The sequence below is a fragment of the Anas platyrhynchos genome, chromosome 1 (assembly GCF_047663525.1).
Source record: "Anas platyrhynchos isolate ZD024472 breed Pekin duck chromosome 1, IASCAAS_PekinDuck_T2T, whole genome shotgun sequence".
NCBI classification, from domain to species: Eukaryota; Metazoa; Chordata; class Aves; order Anseriformes; family Anatidae; genus Anas; species Anas platyrhynchos.
This window is the reverse complement of record NC_092587.1, coordinates 62,743,850-62,767,420: the sequence shown is the minus strand read 5'-3', so window position 1 is coordinate 62,767,420 and position 23,571 is coordinate 62,743,850. Positions and strand designations below refer to the sequence as shown.

The window sequence follows — 23,571 nt, the reverse complement described above, 5'->3', positions numbered from 1 at the left end:
CATTTCAGAAAGGTTTCAAGAGGTGTTCCCCTAGGTACACTGGGAGCAAAAAGAATAATGAAAATGTGATCCTGTTGCTCTGCGGGCAGTGGACCCTGTGATAAGAGACTGGGGAAATACCTTCTGTTCTGCTGTTTCTGTCAGACTTACTGTGTCCCTGAGCCTAGTGACATTCCAGTCTGCAGGAGTGAAGAGCTAGCTATATCAGAGGAAGATGGAATTGAAGACCACCCCAGCCAATTGTTTGTGCACAGGTCCATGAAACCAGAAAGGATGCATCCAAGGGTGATGGGAGATGTGGCTAACATAACCGCAAGGCTGTTCTGTCATCCTTGAAAGGTCATGGCGACTTGGTGTAAGGGAGACCCCTGGTAAGCAGAAAAAGGCCAATAGCATGTTACCATTTTCAAAGGCAGGAAGATGATCCAGGAAGCTACAGGACCTATTTATTTGGGAAGATTGTAGAACGACCATCCTTGAAGCCATGTCTACCCAAGCATGGTAAGGGTAAAGTCATTTGAAACAGTCACCATGGGTTTACAAATGGTAGATCACACCTGACTGACCTGATGGCCTCCTGTGATGAGAACTGATTCTGTGGGGCAAGAGGAGTGTAGAAAGTGGCATTTACCTTTAACAAGGCTTATTGACTTGGTTTCTGGTTGTATTCTTGTAGCCAAATGGGAGGGACACGGTTTGGTTAAGTGGCCTACATTAGTGGCTGAAGATTAGCTGAATGTTTGGCTCAGAGGGATACTGTCTGTGGTCAGTGGTACGAAGTCCAGCTGGCAGCTGATGACTACTGGCATTGCTTAGCAGTTGATGTTGGGGCTGTCATTGCTCACCACATTCATTAATGTATTGGAAAACAGGATGTAATGAACCTTTGCAGGTTTGTGTGGAGAAAGGGACTTCTCAGGAACCTCAAAGGGAACTTTCAGTTGAAGCTCAGGAAAGGCTTGAAGACTCTTCATGAAAAAGGGTCCTGAGAAAAGACCTCCTGAAAAAGCTTGCTTCCTCTCACTCACTTGAAACAGATGAAGGCAGAGATACAAAGAGATGGCTTCCAATGGTGTGATGAGGTAGAAACATGTAAGGTATAGATGTTGGCTTAATGAGGCTGTAGTATAAAAATAGGCAAGGAAGAGCCGTTGAGACAGCCTTTCAGAAACTGCTTGCTGGCAGCTGACACTGTTCTGCCAGAAGTGTGTGTCCGTGCTCATAACTGTTTCAGTCCAGATGCTTACTTGAATTGTTTGCAGGAAGAAAGTGCACTAAGGTTTAATTGGTCTTGGCTGCAATATAGGAACCTTTTATTTTATTTTTTTTCAGGTTTATAGATCCAGTGTGTTTAGTTTCTAATTTGCCCAGTCAGAAAAGACCCTTGAGGGAAACACACTCAAGCGTCAGTCTCATTTGGATTTGCTAACGTAAAGTTGCAGTGTGGGTTCTATAGCTGAGACCATGATCTAAGAACAGAAGGTGCGTGGAGTATCTTGACACAGGCAAAGAGATTGCTATTAATCAGAAAAGACACTGCTTAAGCTTTGTGAAAGAGCAGATACATAATCAAGGGCTGAGAGGTGGCTTACATGCAGCAATCCACTTCTGGTAATGGTGAAGCCCACTGAGCTGCCAGCATGAGTTGTGTTTTTCAGCAACGTGAGAGAAGGTGGGTAGTTAGGGGTAGTCTCTGTGTCAGCGTGCAGCACTAGGTCTGTCTGAGTCAAGCAGAGTAACAGAAAAAACAGCCGGAATGAGCCATGAGTGGGGTGTGTTGCTGGCCCTCCAGGGGAAGTTCCCGTCTGGTGTCAGAGATAAGTCACATTTCACTATCTTTTTCTTTCCCTTGTAAAAATTGGAGCATTTCAATAGAGGAAAACAGTGGGAGTTAAGAGCTGATTACCCTGGTATGTCAGTATCTAACATGGTGGCTTACACAGAGGTCTTTTCTGCAGATGTTCGGTAGATGTTGTTGAGGATAACAATAATCTGCTTGGCAGACAGCTGGCATGTAGAGTTGGATGAAGGAGTAATCATCAGTTTTAAGGCAGTATGTGCATATATGCAAACTTCCTTAGAGAGTGAGGGTGAATCATGAAGCAGACTCTAAGCTGGGGCTTCTTGCGGCTGGTGTGTAGCACTGTTGCTGCTTGCGAGACATCCACGCCAATATCTGTGTCAATAAATATTGGAAGCTTGCAATGAGCTTGGAGGTTTCTTCCCTCAGTTCTGAGTAACGTCTGACACTTCCTGCTGACAAAGGAGGTCTGGGCTTTTAAAAGTGTGCTCAGAGAGATCAAAAAGATTATATCATAAATCAGATTTGTATAGTAAAAGAATCTGCTTATTTACTGCAAAAGTCATAATGCTCACAGTACAGGACTTGCCATACCTTTTTAATCATCTTTTGGCTGATCTATCCTGGAAAAATAATTACATGTGCTCATACAATTTAAAACTTGAGTACAGTGCACCCATACGGTGGAGCAGAACTAAAACTCCATAGACATTTCTTCACTGTGCATGTTTTATTCCATTCCTGCGTTCTTTTTACAGAACTTTGACTTGTCCAATTTGATAGTATTTCACAAACTCAAACTGGAAAACACATGGATAACTGTAATGGACACGCATGGAAGACCATTGTATTGAGAAGACAGTGATCCACACAGTGGCTGACCTGGATGACGCCATAGGCTGTACAGAGTGCTTGACTGCTACATAACCGTGGCAGCTGAAGCACTTAAATGACTGTGATGCATGACTGCAATGCAGAGAGTACCCACTAGAATAATTACTTTTGGCATGTGAAACTCAGGTAGGCTTTGATTACTCCTTATCAAACACTCACCCACATGTAACATCGCTCGTCTGCCACGCTGAGGCTGTTTTTTTGCAGTAAGAGAACTGTAAATACTCTAAGCACCGAGCGCTAGAAGGCTAGTGAACCTCACTGTGGATGGGAGTATGCCTTACTCAGATCACACAGGTCCTTCTGATGCCATATCATCTCAGGGTTCCCAGCATCCAGAGGGATGTAAACTGAGTTTAAGCTCTCTAATTTCTGCTAGCCTCATAATAAAAGTATTTTGTAATCTCCTGTGTAGTAGTCCTGTGCATTTCTTGTTGGGATCTTAAATGACAGCACTCACTGGTACAAAACAGTGTCCCTTTGATCTTCCACTGCATCAACTTCAAAGCCAGAACTCAAAGCTGCTGGAGTTGCTGCTGCCTTTCAGCCCAGAAAGTGACTGAGAGTAAGTGGAATTTTCCTCCAAACAGGAGCTCTGTTTAGACCTACAGATGGAGAAACACCACACTCCATGGGGGAGTTTCGCAGAGTTTTCTGGCAGCAGAGAAATGGTGAAACTTGGAAGCAATGAATTGCATTGAAGAGGAGAATAGGTTGAAGTCTTGGTGATGACCTCCTTTGTGTACATACTTCTCTTGTCTTGGTGTAGATGCATCTATTTTGTCTCATATTGTAAGAAAACACGTACTTAGCTCTTCCCATCAAACCAGAAGTTGTGATTGAAGGCGAGTAGGGTGGAAGTTTGTGTAACAGCGAGGTAACAAATTCAATATGCTTAACTGCAATGGTAATTTAATTTGACCAAATACAAACACAAAAGCCACACATTCAGTAGCCATTTTCTTCACATACATGTCATAACACATCATAAATCTCACCTACTGTCTTGTCACGTGCTCAGTCATACATGATCCCTGTCAACCTAGAATAGAACCAGTCATCAAGAAAAATGTAATGCTTCTTATGCTGCACATGTCGAAGTGCTGGGCTACAGAACTTGGAAGAATTTCACCACTGAATATGGCCCTAATAGTACTTTTACTCCCAGGTGGTATAAATTATCTGTTTTCCTGCTAATACCTCATTAGCTGAATGCTAGCAAGGTTTGTGCTCTGCTTTCCAATCAAGGGTGATTTTCTTCATGGCAGGCTGGTGGGCTGTAGCCTTTTCTCTAGAAACCTGGTCCTTTAAAAATCTTAAGACTTGGCTGTAGTCTCTACACTTACTATTCTCCATTACTATCCTTATCTGACTGCTTTCTTAGACTTTTCTTTTAAAAATCTTGCCTTCATGGTTACTTTTTTTTTCTTTTTCTCCTTCTTTCTTGTACTGACTTTTCAGTACCTACTTCAACCTTATTATTATTAAATCTTTTTATCTTCTTATATACCTTGGCTCTAACTTGTTTTCCTCTGCCTCTGGGGCCCACGGCATGTTTCCATCCCAGCAGTGTTGCTGGCCTTGAAACTTTTCTTAGACTCCAGCTCTAGTGCCGCCAGCTTGGCCACGTAGAGCCTACTTCATGTTTTAACTTCTGTACTAAACCAGACCTCCCCACACCACCAGCTTTGTTTGCTGTCTGTTCATCAGTACCACAGCTGCAAGAGAAAAATGGTTCACTGCTTTCAGCTCTTGTGCTTGTTGCTAGAGCATCTTCCATGTGGATGAGAAAAGTAAGTAAGAAATTCTGCTTCCTCCCTGCAGGCTTGGGCTGGAATGTGGCCGTGGCAGTGGGAGTCTTGTAGCATTTATTCCTGAGTCCCAGCAAGTCCCCCTGGGCACGAGCATGCATGTTTTTCATTTTGGTTGTTTGTTTTGAGAGTGGGTGTGCAGATGAGAGGGGTATCTCTGGGGGAGATCGAAAGGCAGGTGGCCATGATGGCTCAACCCTTCCAGACCTTCATTGTCAATAGGAAGATGCTGATGCTTCCCAGTTAACACAGCACAATCTTCTAGCATTTTCTTTGAAATGACTGACCTATTTCTAATGAAACTAAAAATAACGTAAAGCTAAGTAAGACGGTTCAAGTTTGGTAGTCTGGTGGGCTGACCCCAGCCAGAAGCTCAGCACCCTGTAGCCATTCACTCCCCGATGTGAAGGGTGCAGCAAGTAGGAGGAACAAAAGCAAGAAAACTCAGGGGTCAAGGTACAGATAGTTTAATAAATGAAGAAAAGGGAACAACAAGAACAAAAAATGTGGTGTAAAGGCTATATCCTATCAGCAGACCAATGACCAGCCACTCTCCAGGCAACAGCTATGTTAGAAAGAGTATAATCCAGTTTTATTGCGGTGCAGGACCTTAACTAGTGTGAAATACCCCTTTTATTGCTTTGGGTCAGCTGTCCCAGCTGTGTTCCCTGTGTAGCCTCTTAGTCACTCCCAGCTCACTTGCTGCAGGGCAGAGTGGAAACAAAAGGCCTTGATGCTGCTTGCACAAGCGCTTCTTAGAGGTAGCTAAAATATCAGTGAGTTACTACCTCTGTTTCAGCCATAAATCCAAAACCCGGTGTAATATGAAGAAAACTAACTCCATGCCAACCAGACACAGTACATTGTCAAAGATGGATTTAAGTTTTCAATCCAAAGCCATGACAATTCTCTGGAAAATAAAGCTCTGTGTCTCTCTGCAAGCACATCGGTCCCAATGCTGAGAACTTGTGAAGAGGACATCTCATCATTAAGGCTGTGGTGATGCAAGCTGGGAAGGATAGTCTGTTGAATCTCAACTGATTGTGGGCCTTACAGTCTTCAATATTAAAGGTAAAATTCACCTTGATGTTTTTGTTTAAACAGTAGGAAAAGACTTACGGATATAACACAACATAAAGTGAGATGTTCAGATAGTGTAATGGTAGATTTTGTAAAGGTGTGTTTTCTGTAATGTTGCTTTCTGTGGTTGCATGCATGTAAGCATTTTACAGTACTTGTTAGTTCATTTTGAATTAATGGCACTAGTAATTCAAGAGCATGGTAAGCACAACTGTATTCTGAAAGGTTGTTAGGATTGTAAAAGTGAGCCTGCACCTTTGTGTACTTCAAACCCTCCTGAATCCCCTAGGCACTATCTCCCTTTCTGTAATGATCAGTGCTTAAAAGTTCTAGTTATAAACAGCATTCTCCTTGAAACAATGACTAAAATCATTGCAACAAAACAATCTTTCACTAATGCACCACTAACGATGGCCTTCAGACCAAAACATAGGTACTTTTAATAAAGAAATGATCCTGACAGTTTGCTGTCACTGAGAAACTTTTGGCTCTGTTGACCACCATCAAGCAAAACCCAGAGAAGATAATTGATGGCTTATTTGAGATGAGAAAGCTGACAAATCCTTCCCTCCAACACTGCAGTAAAGTCAAGAACTCAGCCCTCAGGGTTCCCAGCTAGCTACAAGGGATGCTGACTTGTAACCCACAAGAAAACAATGTGGGATGCAGTTAGAGTGCAGTGTCTGGGCCAGAGAAAATACAGGTCTGAACAGGGAGGAGAGGGGTTGCTGATTGCAGAGTTGAGGGAGTATCTCTATGGAAATGTTGGATGTGCACATTGTTAATTCCTGTGGTTGTAGTACTTCTCAGCCTGTCTGGTTCTTTAACGATTTAACTGCATTGAAGAAAAGATGCATGTCGCTTTTGGTTTAGAAATACAGAGACTGTCCTGGATCTGAGGCACTGCAGAAGCGAGATGCAGTGTTGCCAGAAGCAAATAGAAGTCTAGGCAAGGAGAAATGACTGCAGGATTCACCTTTAAACTGAACCAAAATTAAGTTTGGCACAGAGAGTTGCTTCTTCATGCTTGAAGCCATAAGCATCTAGAATGGGCAGTACCAGCACAAACCTGAAAAACTTTGTTTAATCAATTGTGTTCTCTCAGGAGGACTTCAAGGAACAAAAAAGCAATATACATTAGAAAGAAATGGCTATAAATACAAGGGATATGAATGAAAATTAAAATAAATGCACTACCTGTGCATATAATCATTTTTTAAGTAAAAAGAATGCTCTTCTTAGGCCTTGGTGGGTGATACATTGTGGCCCACACTGCAAATTCGTCTTCTATGATGTTGTCAGAACCAAAAAAGGTCAAAAATACTTGATAGGTATAACAGACATATTCTGTATGTGGGTGGCAGTTTCTCTAATACAAACCAGTAAGGCCACAGCAGTAGCTTGTGAGCTGGTGGTACAGGTGTTGTCCTTTAAAGATTTATCTGCGAAGTTGTAACAATCTGTGGATCTGTAAGTACACTTTGATAGGAAACTTCTGCAAACGTATCCACAAACATAACGCATAAGAGATTCGTGTTGCTTGCTGTATCCAGCTCTTAGTGCAAGACGAAAAGACAAATGCAGTCTTCACACAAATATTAAGAATCTGTCAATAAAACAGAAAAGATCCTAATTTTTTCAAATAAGAGCAAATATCAAAACACATGCACATAAAAGAGACAACAACAGCAAAGCAATTATTTAGATAGATTTTTTTTTTTCCTCCTGTTTATTGTCACAACTGGCTTGCAGAGGGATATTGACAAAAGGATTGTTGCCTGATTTTATCAACGTGAAATAATTAGTTCACTGACCGTTATCTTCAGGATACATCAGGGGTTGTTACGCGTTTCCAATTTGTCAAGCTCTGTAAGCAAATGTCCTTTAAGCTGCAGTTTGGGTTCAGTGATGCCACATTCAGCAGAACTGCTGTTATTTCAAACTGCTTTATGCAGTTCCAGTCTCCATCATATTGACTTCATAGTGACTTTTGATTCAAAGATCGAAGCCGAAATTCCTTTAAGTGGTATATTCTTTATTGCAGCGCTGGATGCACGGGGGATCTCTCCACCTATCGTGCATACCCAAAGCAAAAAGCAGTCTTGAATTTATACAATCAATCTATCAATATTCTACAAGCACCTATACATATGCATTACCTATCCCCGCCTTCCCTCGCTTCTCATGCTAATTAGCCTTTTGGCACCTTGCGCCTGCGTAGAGCCTTCCAAGAATTGTGGGCAGGGGTCTTTGGGACGTGGGCAGGGGTCTCTGGGAGGAAGACCCCGAGTCTTCCTCACAGTGTACTTTTCACCTTTGGTCAGGAATCTGCTGAATTGGCATGTTTCTTAATTGCGAGAGCTGGTTGTTGCCAATTCTTCCGTTTGTTGTATCTTTATAATGAATTCCAATGTCCAGTTTTGAGATTTATAGTCCTTACGTTTGTTTCTCTGTCCGTCTGCCGCTTCCTTATCATGAGTTTCAGTGTCTTGTTTCGAGATATACAGTCCATGTGTGGGGATTGTCCTTGCCTCCCCAATGCCTCCCCAATACCTCCCTAATCAATCCCCCCTTTTCTTTTCCCATGCAAATTCTTTTGCATCAGCCTAACACTACTAATGTGATTAGAGAAATTTTCTTTCCCAATCATTATGATATGTACCCCTCAATACCTTACCATGCACATCTGTCAAGGAGGCTAACATGGACATTCGTTGTAACAATTTCCAATTCCAAACAAGTAATACAAAAGACAATATTAAACTTATACCAACTAATATCAATAAAACAATAATTGGGTGACTCAGTGTGTTCAAAATCCCAGTTGCAGTTGGCGACCATCCAAAAAGTGTATCCCACCAGTTGTGACTTGTGTCTCGTTTCACTCTTTGCAAAACTCTGCTTATTTCCTTTGTATCATGATGGACAGTAATTAGAGTCTTCTCTCCATTTTCCTGAATACCTTTTAAAATTCTAATCAGGTCTTGGTGTTTAACTAGTTGCTTCACTAGTGTGAGGTTCATCCCAATAGGTGTAGGTAGTAACTTATGATACATTGTGTTGTTAGACTTGATCAGCTGGTGGGATACCACTGGTGCCAAATATTGAAAATCACACCCGACGATTCTAACAAAGTTACAAATACAAAAATTAGAATGATTTTTGCTATGGAGAGTTATATTCTCCTTGTCTATTTCTACAAAATCACAAGCAGTTCTTAAACACACGCACCCTTTACCAACATATACAAGCACAGTCTTTTGACTAGTATTTGGATGAATTTCAAAGTGGCAGATACCTTGCTCCGTGTCAAAACATACGTCCTGAGCATCAATTGTATTACTTTCACAAATAAATCCTTGTTGTTCCCGGGTAACACATGATTCTAGATTTACGGACTGCCATTTCCCATTCTCCATTCGTGCCCATGTTCTATGCTCTGAAGGATAAAGCACTGTCTTCTCATGGTTTAATCCTAGTGCAAGGATTGGGTGTATAACATAAACTGTAGCATTACGTATAGTAAGCACGAAGGCAGTAGCCATGTTAACAACGGGATCATAAGTAAAATTCACCAGGGTCCACCAAGACTGGAACTTCTTCTCAAAATCATTGGCATTGTCCCAAACTGCCTTTCGGATTTCAGCTGGAAAAATGCCTTCACTTCCTTCCCTAATAATCAGGGCAGCCGTTGCCTGCAACCATAACTGTGCTTGCATACAACTAAGAGCTAAGGATACATTATCTTGAATCATACTAAGTGCATCTATTATTAGTTTGTGGTCTTGGTCTTCCGCATTTTCCCATTTCGGTAACACCTTTGAAACTTGCCATTGGCTAGTTCCCAATGCCAATAAGGATGATTGCAAGGGTTGTTTTAATTTTGTCAATTCACTTGTTGCTGTGGCTAGCTTATTCATTAATATTTCTGAATCAATTCCATTTAGAATTCCTAACCCTGTTCCTAGCATTCCAGTTAAGTCTCTTCGTGTCCTGCCCCTGAAGTGCACTTGCTTCTGTGACCATATTGTCCAGTCTTCAAATGATGTTCTTAAGAAAGGAGAACAGGCTGGTTGAACTGCCGAGATGTTGATTTGTATTAGCAACTCAACACGCTTGAGTGACCATTCTGGATTAAATAACAATTGCTGTTGGCCCGTGTTCCTTACTACATATGGGCCAGTTTCATAAATTTTGGGTTCCAGTTTGATTAGAGGTGGGGTGTGGGTTGTAGAGGGTCTCACTGTTGTAGGAAGTGCCGCATATATTGTAAAATTTAACATGAGGCCCTCACCATTATTGACTTTGGACTGTTGGCCATTATTATTATTCCAAAAACAGCTGATTTCTACATTCTCTGTTAATGTAAAATTATACCAGCAATCCAATTTACCTGGGCGAATACAACCCTCTTGTTGTCCATTTTTGGAAATCGGTTTAACCAGAATCCCCGTTGCTTTCTCGTCAGTCGTTCCATTAAACATTTGACACCCTATTTTAATTTCATCTCCTATGGTTCTTTGGTGTGTCCACCCTTCCCCTAATTTTTGCCATTCTGATGGTTTATATAAATAGTTAACATTTGTTCGCCAGATGACCATGACTGATAACCTTCCATTAAGATTCTTATCCTCTGTTGTTACGGCTTCAGTCCAAGGCCACCCACCATTCTCTATTGTCACAGAGGCACCTTCTTGAATCACAATTACAAATATAAGCCATAAAAACAAAACAATTCTCTGAACAAATCTTCTGCCAACCATATTACCAAATACTCTCAACCTTAATGTCCTCATTTTGATCGACTAAGCTTTAGTTTCAGTTCATCGTCACCTGGTGTTACTTTCCAAGGAGCTCCTGGAGCCTTCTTCACTCGGGAATAGTGGATCCAAGCAGCTTGTTCTCTAATCTTGATAGCAGTGTGAGTTGTCAGCAACACTTGATATGGTCCATTCCATTTTTCCTCTAGGGGTTGTCCTGAAAAAGTCTTTATATATACATAGTCCCCAGGCTTAAAGGGGTGGATTGGTTGATCCAACCCTCTAGCTCTGGTCCCTAACACAAATTTATGTACTTTATTTAATTGTTTTTGAAGTTCAGTTATATAAGTATATAAATATTCTGATCCCAGCTGCGTTAGATCCTCCCCACTAAATAGAAATTGATATGGCCTTCCATATAAAATTTCAAAGGGGCTCAAATTCTCTTTTACTCTAGGTTTAACTCTAATTCTGAGTAATGCTAAAGGGAGGGATTGAGGCCATGACAAATTAGCCTCTTGTCCGATTTTAGCTATTTGTTGTTTAATTAAATGGTTCATTTTTTCTACCTGTCCACTTGCCTGTGGTCTATAAGGAGTGTGAAGATGCCAATCTATCCCTAAAGCCTGGCTTATTCGCTGAACAATCTTTGCACCAAAATGCGAGCCTCTATCTGAGGAAATGGTTGCTGGGATCCCGAATCGGGGTATTATTTCATTCAATAATGCCTTAATTACCTCCTTAGCCTTATTAGTTCTGCAAGGGAAGACCTCGGGCCATCCCGAGAAGGTATCTGTTAAAACTAATAGGTACCGATACCCCCCTTTTCTTGGTAGTTCCGAGAAATCAATTTGCCAATGCTGCCCAGGATAGTTCCCTTTATCAATGACACCAAATGTCACCCTATTTCCTGTATTGGGATTATGACGCATACAGGTGTCACATTGTTGGGTTACCTGCCTTATTGTGGTATACAGATTTCTTGCTACCAAGACTCGATTTAATAGTTTATACAGGGCATCGGCTCCCCAATGGGTTTTATTGTGTTCCCCCAAAACCATAGGCCACACCAAATTAGAGGGCATAACAACCCTGTTGTCCTTCAAATGAGCCCACCCATCAACATTCAGCTTCCCTTTTAGATCCTCGATCAACTTTAAATCTTCTTTTGAATATTTAGGAGCCTGTCCTTTCTCTAATGCCTGAATTTTACCGTCTGGTATTAAAGCAAGCACTTCCACTTGGCCTCTTTCCGCCGCCCTTCTTGCCTCTTTATCAGCCAATCTGTTCCCAATCTCAAAGTCGGTGGATCCTCTTTGATGCCCTCGGCAATGCATAATAGCCACTTTTTCTGGTTGTTTTACAGCCTCTAACAATTTTAAAATTTCTTCAGCATGTTTTATCTGTTTTCCCTGAGCAGTCAGTAATCCACGTTCTTTCCAAATCGCTCCATGAGCATGTACCACGCCGAATGCATATTTAGAATCTGTCCAAATATTTACCCTTTTTCCAGCTGCCAGTTCCAATGCTCTCGTGAGAGCAACTATCTCCGCCTTTTGAGCTGATGTTCCAGGGGGTAAAGGCTTAGACTCAATTACCTGCTGAGTAGTTGTTATAGCATATCCAGCTTTACGTTGTCCTTGTGTAACAAAACTGCTCCCATCCGTGAACCACGTTTCTTCCGCATCTTCCATGGGCTCCTCCTTAAGGTCTGGTCGGCTGGAATACACAGTCTCCATAGTTTCTAAACAATCGTGAATCACAGGTTCTGCCGGAGCATCACTAAGAAAAGAGGCTGGATTCACAATATTAGTTATCACAATTTCCACATCGTCCTGTTCTACCAATATTGCTTGATATTTCAAAAATCTCTGAGGAGATAACCAATGAGCCCCCTTTTGTTCTAAAACTGCTGACACAGTGTGTGAGACAAACACTGTTATCTTCTGCCCCATTGTAAATTTCCGGGCTTCTTGTATATTCATAATTACGGCTGCCACTGCTCGCAGGCAGCCTGGCCATCCTTTACTTACTTCATCCAATTGTTTAGAGAAATAAGCCACTGCCCTTTTGTAAGGTCCCAACTTTTGTGCTAGTACCCCTAAGGCCATACCCTGTCTTTCATAGGAGTATAACCAAAAGGGTTTAGACAAATCTGGTAAACCAAGAGCTGGGGCTCGCATCAACTCCATCTTAAGCTTCTTAAAGGCTGCTCGGGCTTCTCCTGTCCATATTAGTCTTATGCAGTTATCTTTAATTAAATCATACAAAGGCCTTACAATTAATCCATAATTGTTGATCCATAATCTGCACCAACCTGTCATTCCTAGGAAAGTTCGTAATTCTTTAACAGTCTGTGGTTCTGGGGTACGACAGAATGCTTCCTTGCGTTCCGTCCCCAGTTCACGTTGTCCTCCTGAGATCTCAAATCCTAGGTACGTCACGTGGGTTTGAACCAACTGTGCCTTCTGTTGTGAAACCCGATATCCATTCATTCCTAGGAAATTAAGGAGGCTCACCGTCCACTGTATGCAGCTTCCCCTGTCTTCGGTAGCAATCAAGAGATCATCAACATATTGCAGCAGGACCCCTGCAGAATTGGGGGCTTCCCAGGATTCAAGTTCCTTTGCAAGTTGATTACCAAAAATCGTAGGGCTATTTTTAAACCCCTGAGGAAGCACTGTCCATGTTAACTGGACTTTTCGTCCTGAGTCAGGATTTTCCCATTCAAAGGCAAAGAGGTTTCGGCTTTCTGGGGCCAAGGTTAAACAAAAGAAGGCATCCTTTAAATCCAGTACGGTAAACCAGACCAACTCGTCCCTTAACTTGGTCAATAGCGTATAAGGGTTTGCTACCACAGGGTGTATGTCTTCAGTGATCCTGTTTATTGCTCTCAAGTCCTGTACTAACCTATAACTCTTCCCATCCGGTTTCTTAATTGGTAAGATGGGAGTATTATATTCTGATTCACACTCGACCAGTAACCCATATTTCAAAAACTTATCTATTGTATCTTTTATTCCTCTTCTATCTTCTATTCTAAGGGGGTACTGCTTAACCTTTACTGGCTTCTCTCCTGGTTTTAATTTTACCACTATTGGTGCAGCATTCTTTGCTTTCCCAGGGACATCAGATTCCCACACCCCTGGATAAACCTGATCCTGGATTTCCGGAAGGGTTTCATTAAAAGAATCAGTTTGGATCAATACCAAACTTAGTGCACTTATAAGTCGGTCTTCTTTTACTCTTAACTCTACCCTTCCCTCTTCAAAAACAATTTCAGCTTCTAATTGCTCTAATAAATCCCGTCCCAATAAAGATCTAGGAGATCCCGGCAAATACAAAAACCTATGTATTCCCATTTGCTTCCCCAATTCATATTCTAATGGCTTTAAAAAGAAAGCTTTTTCGTGCCTACCCGTTGCCCCCACCACTGTCACAAAATCTTTATCTTCTGGCATCAACTTCTGATTTAACACTGAATATGTAGCTCCTGTATCTACTAAAAATTCTACTTCCCGACCCAATTTCCCTAGCTTAATTTTAACCAGTGGATCTGCTAGGGTAGAGTCCCCCGGTCTCCTTCATTGTTTTGTAGCCATTAATAGCTTATTTTCCTCTTGCCGCTTCGGGCATTCCCTTTTCCAGTGTCCTATCTCTTTACAAAAGGCACACTGTTCAGCCCGCAAGGGGAGTCGAATTACCTTCCCCCCCCTTCTCCTGCCTCGAAAAGATTCTTCCTGCTTTCGCAGGGCTGTCACAGTGGCTGCTGCAATCGTCTCACCTAACTTTTGCCTTTCATTCCCCTCACGATTTCTAAACACTCTCCAGGCTTCTTCTACTAATCTTTCCAAATCCCTTATGTCTGGTTCTTTCATTTTCTGAAGTTTTCGTCTAATATCTTCCGCCGATTGACCCAAAAACAGAGATACTAATTGAAGTTTACCCCCCTCAGAGGAAGGGTCTATAGTGGTAAACTTCTGCATTGCTGCCCTCAGCCTTTCAAGAAATTCGGATGGGGTTTCTGAGGTCCCCTGTTTTATTGTATATAGTCTTGACCAATTCACAGATTTAGGTATTGCATTTTCTAAAGCAATCCTAATCCATTCTTGATATCTTTTTAGCATTTTATAATCATTCTCATCATTATAATCCCAATTGGGGTCTGCCCTAGGCACATGTACTTCCACTGTGCCGGGCAGGGCTCCCGAGGCTACCTGGATTTGTACCTGCGTTCTAGCAGTTTTAACTATTAGCTGTTTCTCGGTTTCTGATAATGCAGCCAGCATTATCTCTATATCCTTCCAATCCGGGTCTAAGTTTTTCACAATCAATTCAAATCTTTTAGCCACCACCTCTGGATCATCTCGATACCCTTTCACCGCCTCCTTCCAGGCATCTAGTTCATTAGTTGTGAAGGGTACTTTAATTCTAGCAGGTCCATTAGCTCCCATAGCCTGACGCAGAGGGGCTTGGATTATTGGTCTTATTTTACTTCGTGTACGAGCAGTTATCGGAGTAAACCCCTTAGAGTCTATGTCATTTCCAGCGCCTTCAACTTCTATTCCAGCACCTACATCACCATTTATAGGTGGTAAAACATAATCTTCCATCCTTTCTTCTGGCTCATTTAATTTTAAACACCTCTGCCCAATGCTACATGCTGAACAACACCTCTTTAATTTCCCCACTCCATCCCTTCTCATATCCTTTTCTATCGATAAAATCAAAGGGTCTTGTGGGGCCAAATTAATGCCACACTCCTTCTGCCATTCTGGGTGGTTTCTTAGAGTAAAAAACATATCCGCATATGAAACTTCATCCCATTTCCCTTCCCTCCTTAAGAATAACATTAATTGCAATAGCGTGTTGTAATTCAAGGTCCCATTTTTGGGCCATTTTTCCCCTTCTTGTAATTTATAAAGGGGCCACCACTGATTACAATATTTTATCAGGGTTTTCTTATTTTCACTTCCACCCGGAGCCCCCCCTATATCCTTCCAATGACTCAAAATACAACCCAGCACACTTTTCTTAGGAATTTCACTGCTTACTCGCCCCCCCATTTTCCAGTTTACACTTTCAGAATACACGTGTTACTTACAAAAGTGTATCACAAAAACGTATCACTCACAAAATTACAGGCACGCAATATCTTTCAGTAGCGATGTCACAAAGCTACTATTACCAGCAATATTGCTAAAATCACAATAACAATAGTCAGAGTCAAATTCCACATGCAATAAGTCAGAAAACCGAACTGTGTAACACCGTAACGATATCTCTCTTATAACAATGCCACGAACCTACTATTACCACCAGAAAAATAGCCAAAATCACAGTAACAATAACCAAAGTTAAATACCATACTCCATGAGTCAGAAAACCGAAATAGACAACACAATTCCAGATGGACCTTAAAGCGAGCTCTTTCCTTAAGGTCCCCAAATATACTTATGGTGCTTACCACAAAGTATATACCAAACACTGCCTCGCAGAAGATCACCTTCTGACTTACAGACAGTTCCAGATACAGATGGACCCAAGGTCCCCAGATATACTTGTGGTACTAACCACAAAGTATATACCCAATACTGTCCTGCAGAAGTCACCTTCCGACTTACTGGACAGTCCCAGACGACCGGTCTACCAGAAAACCAAACCAGAATAAAGAATATACTCACTTACAATGATGGGGTCCTTGTCTGCCTCCGCAGTGATCCGGTGAGTCGAGGAGTCCCTCCGGGAAATCCCGGGGGTACCCTAGGGAGTCCTGTCCCCAGCGGGTCCTGCGGACCGGCAGAGAGGTCGTCCCATCTGGGGTGCCAGATTGATTCAAAGATCGAAGCCGAAATTCCTTTAAGTGGTATATTCTTTATTGCAGCGCTGGATGCACGGGGGATCTCTCCACCTATCGTGCATACCCAAAGCAAAAAGCAGTCTTGAATTTATACAATCAATCTATCAATATTCTACAAGCACCTATACATATGCATTACCTATCCCCGCCTTCCCTCGCTTCTCATGCTAATTAGCCTTTTGGCACCTTGCGCCTGCGTAGAGCCTTCCAAGAATTGTGGGCAGGGGTCTTTGGGACGTGGGCAGGGGTCTCTGGGAGGAAGACCCCGAGTCTTCCTCACAGTGTACTTTTCACCTTTGGTCAGGAATCTGCTGAATTGGCATGTTTCTTAATTGCGAGAGCTGGTTGTTGCCAATTCTTCCGTTTGTTGTATCTTTATAATGAATTCCAATGTCCAGTTTTGAGATTTATAGTCCTTACGTTTGTTTCTCTGTCCGTCTGCCGCTTCCTTATCATGAGTTTCAGTGTCTTGTTTCGAGATATACAGTCCATGTGTGGGGATTGTCCTTGCCTCCCCAATGCCTCCCCAATACCTCCCTAATCACTTTGCCAATATTGGAATCGCTTTGATAAATTGTTGTGACTGATATTGGCCACTGTCCATTCAGACAGCTGCTCAGATGAAAATACCTGCAAGGAGCAACATTACAGCTACAAGGCCTATCTACAGGGAGCAGCATAAAGAGCCTGAAGACCATCTGCTCCATAAAAGCAGCATTCTGGATATGCACATAAATGGCACATGTTAACAACAAACCTCTTATTGTGTTCAAACCACAGACCTGCATAACATAGGACCAAAAGCTTGTCTCTGGTACTGTCTGCTGCACCTGTGGGCACCTCCAACAGCTGCAGTATGGGCAGCATGGCAGAAGAGCCAAAAACCAAACAAACAGAAACAAAACAAAAAAAAAAACAAGGGGAACTTGATGTTGCTCCTCTGCATTTCTACTTTGCATACCATACAGCAAGCTATGATTGAACCTGTTCTGAAGTGCAAGTACATCCAAAGCTACTTTAATCTCTGATATGACCTTAAATAACTACAGACAAGACTTAAACATGCATGAGTTCTAGCCTTAAAATTTTAAAATGCTGTTGTGACAAAAAGATACTTTCTTTATAGAAAGAGTATGGTAAAGAGAGCACGAATAAAGCACGAAGTCATGATGTTTGGAGGTGACCTACATATATAAACCAACTAAAGGTTAGTTTTGAGGGATTCTGTGGTATTAATGTTGAAAAATATCTTTATACTGTGCTATAACAATATATATTCTGGATAAGTCACTGATGTCTCTCTCATAGACATATTTAGAAAAAAACTTCATCCTGATATAATGAGCAAGGTGAAAGAAATATTTGGTAATGACTGCATCCTGAGGATACTCATACTAGATTTATTTGTGAGCACTAGACCCACAGCGCTTTTGGTTTGTGTTAATTTAGCATCAAGATGATAGGTTTCCATACATAATGTAAAGAAAGGCTCTCAGGGAAAAAAACAGAGTAAGATGAGAAGTCCCACTGCTGTCTGTACTGGGCTAGTGCAAGTGGCTTTAAGCTTTTCTGTACTTCTGGGATGTTTTATTCCAAGGGAGTTAATAAACTGTGGTGAGTTTTGCTGAGATGTTTTGCTGACAAACTTGCTTACTCCTTTGGTCTGTGTTCTGGTGAGAGGTGAAGTGTTCGACATGTATGTTAGAGTTAACAGGGGCTTGATGTACGGATGATGTAACTGTAAGTGCTGCTTCCTCTATGGGGTTAGTCAGAAGTCTTCCTGGGATTTCAGCACAAGTGCCTGTTGTCTTTCTGTAGTCCTCTTTCTTGGTTGTTGTGCACATTTATGGTTAGTTCTGATGTGGATGCAATTTACAGGAAGCACAGTGTGGATTGAAAAATGTGCTTTTTTACTGCTTGAAGCTTCTGTTTTAATATATCATTGGTGAATGATGAGTCAACAGTGCTAGTTCAATAAACCTGAAGTTAGCAAATAGGTATGTTGTGCAAGGGGTCCTTGGTTTAGTCTGGCTAAGTTATCCCTTCAGGTCTGACTCTAGGGATTGTTGAATTCAATGAGACAGTCTGAGGAGAAATCTTGAGAGTAAAACATCATAAGAACATTCTAGTGTTTTCTTACTTGGATAGTAAGATGTTTATGTGAATATATTTTTCTGATAACACAGATATGACGTACTAGGTGTTGGTGGCAAGCTGCTCACAGTGGGAGGGGTGCAGGTGGGCCCTCTATGGGAGCAGGCCAGGAGCTGCCCTGTGCCAGCCACAGCTGGCTCTGGCCAGCTGCACAACAGACCCATGGCAGAGCTCAGCTGGGCTCTTCAGCCAAGCTGGTGGCACCTCAGGGAAAACATATTTAAGAACGGACAGACACCACCACAAAGAGAAAAAGGAGGATGAAATGAGAGTGAGAAACAGCAGAGGGGGCACTGAGGTTGGAGGAGGAGTATGTACTCCATGGTGGATCAAGTATTCCTGAAGCAAGTGCTGCCCACAGAGGACCTGCACAGGAGTGGATGCTTCCCCAGAGGGACTGTGTCCCCTGGTGAGCCCATGCCAGAGCAGGTGGTAGCCAAACTAAGACGCCCTCGCCTGAGTGTGTTTCACCCAGAAATAAACCCTAGTGTGCTGAACCATCATGACCTTGTGTAATGCCAACTAACCACAGAGGAGGAATTGAGTTAACTGCAGGGGAGGAAATGTTTCTTTGAAGCAACCGGTACATGCTAAGACGTGGAACAAAGGGCAGCTGTGGTCAGTGATACACCCAACAGTATATTCCAGGAGAAGAACCGTAAAAGGGAAGTATGTTGAAACTGGGAAAACTATGGATGTGGCAAGTGAGGTATAAATACACTTGAGGCACAGCAGCAAATTGGGCTGTAGTTACTGAGCACCCTCTTAGCAAGGCGGTGATCACCTCCTGGTGACAGGAGAAGTATCTCCTGTCCCAGGGAACTGAGAGATGCTGGTGGTGCCAGAGTCAACAGAAGGGTGAGGGGAATTCTGATTTAGTTTGTTGTAGACACATGATGACTTTGTATATCATGTTAATATGAACAGAAATTTGATGCTAATAATTGAGGTAACTGGATTAATATAGTTAGTTGATTAACTAATAAGTTGTTTGGCTCTGCTCTTTTCTATCATGATATCAAAATGAACTGATTAGCTTTGGCTAACACAGGTACGCACCATAGAGACTGCAGCCCATTGAGGACCCACAATGGAGTATGATAAAAGGGTGGGAAGGAAGGAGTGGCACAGAGAAACTGCTCTGTCCTACCCCCAATCCACTGCATTGCTTACTGTCTTTCTGTGGCAAGGAAAAGTGGAAAGAGGGGACCTGAGCTGGGGAGTGGGGGAAGAAAAGTTTATTTCCCTAAGTGTGGAAATGTCATTATTATTTTTTTAAGTATATGTTTTGTATTTCCTTATACCCAAATCACTACTGGAGTATTTATATTAATTAGCAATTAATTAATTAAAATTCCCCAAGGAGACTCTGTTTTACCCACGACAGTAATTGGTAAGTGATCTTGCTGCCTTTACTGAGTATTCCCATTCTCTTTTTTTGCTCTTTCCTCCCCGATCCTGCAGATGGATGAATGAGGGATGTGTAAGCAGTGTGGACCTGCTAGCCAGGGCCAATGCACCACAGATTTAAAGGAGAAACTAACTCTACTCTGAGGCAGCAGTAACCTTTACTGTAACAGTAGTGCACAAGCGGGTGAAGAACATAAAATCCACTCCTTGCCCATGGCCAGGATGTTACATTACCCTATTGTCCATGTCCTCCAATCCTAGATGTTGATTAGCTCCAAGGATGTCCAGAAGCTGTGACACCAGTGCTCAATGTGCATCTTAACTATAGCTATAGCAAAGAGGCTGTTTGTTCACCAAAAGGGAAAACGTAGCAGAAGCACAGCAAGAAAAATCTTCTTGTGAGTGTCTCTTCAAGGGCGTTGGAACTTGTTTCACATGCAGAGCTCAGAAAGCCCCCAGTACCACTGACTGTAGCTCCCACACCTGAGCTGATGTTTTCACAGCCTTAAGGGTGTCTTTGTCATGTAGCCCAGGAGAAACCTACTAGACTTCATCTACTCAGTCTCATAGTCTGTGATTTAGCAACTGGTATCAAGGAAACCTATCAGTTTATTAACATAGGCTTAAATGCCCTAATATTGCTGTAGTTTAAGCTTCCTACTGCATTCTGCTATCCCTGTGTGAAAAGCATTTAAGTTTCTTTCTTTTGTCAGCATGTCTAAAATAGAAGGGTTTAGTTTAGTTTTTGTGGTGTCAGCCAAGTTTGTGAACCTTAATGTTTTGCAGTAGAGTGAATTAGACATTTAGAACTCTATTATCATTTGTACTAATGATTATTTATATGGGTAATAAATACTTCTCCTAAATTGGACCGAGTTATATCAGTAGCATATAGCACAGCAGGACAGAACTTAGAAATGTCCTATTTCTAAGAAATGTCCCATGGGACATTTCTAAGTTCTGTCCTGCAGTGCTATATGCTACTGATTTCTCAGAATTGAGAAATGGATGAAAACTGACCAATAAAATAAACTTATCCACAAGTAACGAATTATATCTGTCTGCTTAATTGATGTCATGACCTATAAGGGTTACCCGACCCACCAGATCACAATGCTGTGTTTGTAAGATTCTGCAAAACACAATGACATGGATGTTTTTGTTTCATTAATTTATTTATTACAAATTGCTACATGTTATTACTATTAGGATAAGTATATAATTATATTTACTATAGGCACACATTATTAATTTGAGGTATTACTGTTATTCTCACTCACCAAACTGCTCCAGGAGTGAAGCCCATCAACCACGGAAAGTCTCTCTGCATGGATAAGCTGCATCATGGAGGACAGAGTCATCTGGCATCTGTGGTTAGAGTCTGGTCTGACCGTGAGGTCTTGTGCAGAGAAGCTTGCCTTGGTTGGGTAGTGAGTTACTTTTTTATCTTTAGTGTAGGTACAAAAGTGGACTTGAGTTCCTGGAACAGTTCTTGCTTGCTTCAGCTTTCCTAGAAGGTCAGCTTACTGTTGAAGTTTCTTTGTTCTGCCCTTATCAGTGATGTCCCAGGCTCCCAGTTAAGTAGATATCCTTCTCTGAGAGTATGTTTCTGTTATGACCAGGTCACCTTTATGGCTGTTGCATCACTCATAAGACTTGGTTCATGTATTAGAATCATAGAATATCTGAGTTGGAAGGGAATCACAAGGACCATTAAGTCCAAATCCTGGGTCCCCAAAGGACCACCCCAAAATAAATGAATAAATAAATAAAAATCAGACCATGTGTCTGAGAGCTCTGTCCAAATGCTCCTTGAACTCTGGCAGGCTCAGTGCTGTCACCACTGCCCTGGGGAGCCTGTCCCAGTTCCCAACCACCCTCTGGGTGCTGAACCTTTCCCTAACCCCCAGCCTGACCCTCCCCTGTCCCAGCTCCATGCCATTCCCTCGGGTCCTGTCGCTGTCCCCAGAGAGCAGAGCTCAGCGCCTGCCCCTCCACTCCCCTCGTGAGGGAGCTGCAGGCCGCCATGAGGCCTCCCCTCAGCCTGCTCTGCTCTGGGCTGAGCAAACCAATGGGCCTCAGCTGCTCCTCATACAACTTGCCCTCTAGACCTTTCACCATCTTTGTTGCCCTCCTTTGGACACTCTCTAACAATTTTATATCTTTCTTATACTGTGGTGCCCCAAACTGCACACAGTGCTTGAGGTGAGGGCGCAGCAGCGCAGAGCAGAGCAGGACAATCCCTTCCCTCAGCTGGCTGGCAGTACTGTGCCTGATGCACTCCAGGATGCTGTTGGCCCTCCCGACCACCAAGGCACACCACTGGCTCATGTTCAGCTTGCTGTCTATCAAAACCCCCAAATTCCTTTCTGTGGGCTGCTCTCCAGCATTTCATCCCCTGGTCTATACGCATATTCATGGTAAGACTATGGAAGGAGAGCTCTGCTCTGAAATATTTTTTCTTCTGTCCTGAGTTCTGCTATTCCAGTGGTCCCTCCAACAGGGAATAGTTTCTGTTAAGAACTTGGTGGTGGGCTGGGTTAGCCATCATTCCCAGGGGAGACCTGCCACCTGCTAGCAAGGTGTAAGTAACAGACTTAATTTCCAACTGTCATTTGTAGCTCTGAAGCTAGCACGTACACCGTTTTTCTGAATTCCTTATGTTCTTTGTGCATCAAGCCCATTTACAGAAGTCAACTTAAATTCTTTAACAATTAATTGCTAAAAAAACAACAACACACAAACAGATTTCAGTAGAACAGGTTGCCTGAACTTTTCACTCCCAGATTATCTAGTAGTCAAGCAGAGATGTGGCATTTTCTGTCTTCCCCAGCTAACTCAATCTTGCAGACTGTGCATCAGTTTGTTTATTTATTTATTTTTAATCAGGATTTTTGGTGGAGGGTTATTAAAATGGTTATTTAAGTGGGACTCTCTATTAAAAATAACTTTAGAATGCACTCATGCAAAAGGTTTTTGAGTAAACCCCTGATGTGAATGCAAAAGTACAGTTGCAGAGAAGGAAATCTTATCTGGACTATTAGGTGATTGTTTATAAGCTGTTACACTAAACAGTGCTTAAGGTCTCACCCTTTCTGTTGAATGTCAATGGCCTCACATTCCTCCATTATGACTTCTGGCAAGTAATTTTTCCTCTTTTCTCAATTTTTGTAAGAAAAAATGGAAGACAGTGGGGGATCACAGACCCTTGGTGTGCAAAAGGGGCTGTTGAGACAAGATGGGCCAGTAACAAAATTGCCAAACCAGCACAAATATATTTAGTGTTTCTTCTGGTGAGAAAGAGACTGGTCAAATCAGTGTAACTATAAGGCAGTAATAGAATTGCTGATCTGGCAGTAATGAATTTAGCTAATTGCTGATATAACATCTAGTGGACCATGGGGTCGATGTTGTGAAATCGCTGTGGTTAAGCCAGCTGCGGAGCGAGGGTGAAGGGACTGGGTCGGCCTGTGGAGCTGACTCCCCAAGAAGGCAGCTGCAGGATGCAGATGGAGCGGCAGCTTGTCTTCAGGATGGATTCAGAGCTGTCTCCCCAGGGATGCTGAGCAAGCTGGCTGCATAAATGAGGAAATACAGAAGGTCACAGGTCACTGAAACTGAGTGGATAAAAGGGAAAATCAAAGAAAGAGAGGTAGCCTCAGCAGAGGAGGATTAGCACTATAAAATGCTGCTGTCTGGGCATCAACAGCTACAAAGGCAAACATCTTCTCCAGGCCATCCTGATACACAAGGTAGGACATGCCTGGAGCTATGGTGTTGTGAGCATGGACCCTAGTGGCC

General features: G+C 42.4%; 1 protein-coding gene and 1 long non-coding RNA gene across 3 annotated transcripts in view; one reads left to right on the top strand and one right to left on the bottom strand.

The window, feature by feature from the left end:
• The first annotated feature begins 3,666 nt into the window (after window positions 1-3,666).
• LOC119717675 (uncharacterized) overlaps window positions 3,667-23,571 on the top strand; it is a 28,383-nt gene continuing 8,478 nt past the window's right edge. The window contains exons 1-3 of one of the 2 annotated variants that reach the window (XR_005267684.2): window positions 3,667-4,488; window positions 5,449-5,577; window positions 16,815-17,708. This is a non-coding gene — a long non-coding RNA (uncharacterized lncRNA). Of the gene's footprint in view, window positions 4,489-5,448; window positions 5,578-16,814; window positions 17,709-23,571 lie in introns of those variants that run through there. The other variant, XR_005267683.2, reaches the window with a different exon arrangement.
• Window positions 4,958-10,382, bottom strand: LOC119717676 (uncharacterized). Its single transcript, XM_072039423.1, has one exon. The coding sequence runs from the start codon at window positions 10,380-10,382 to the stop codon at window positions 8,211-8,213; it is 2,172 nt and encodes a 723-aa protein (XP_071895524.1). The 3' UTR covers window positions 4,958-8,210.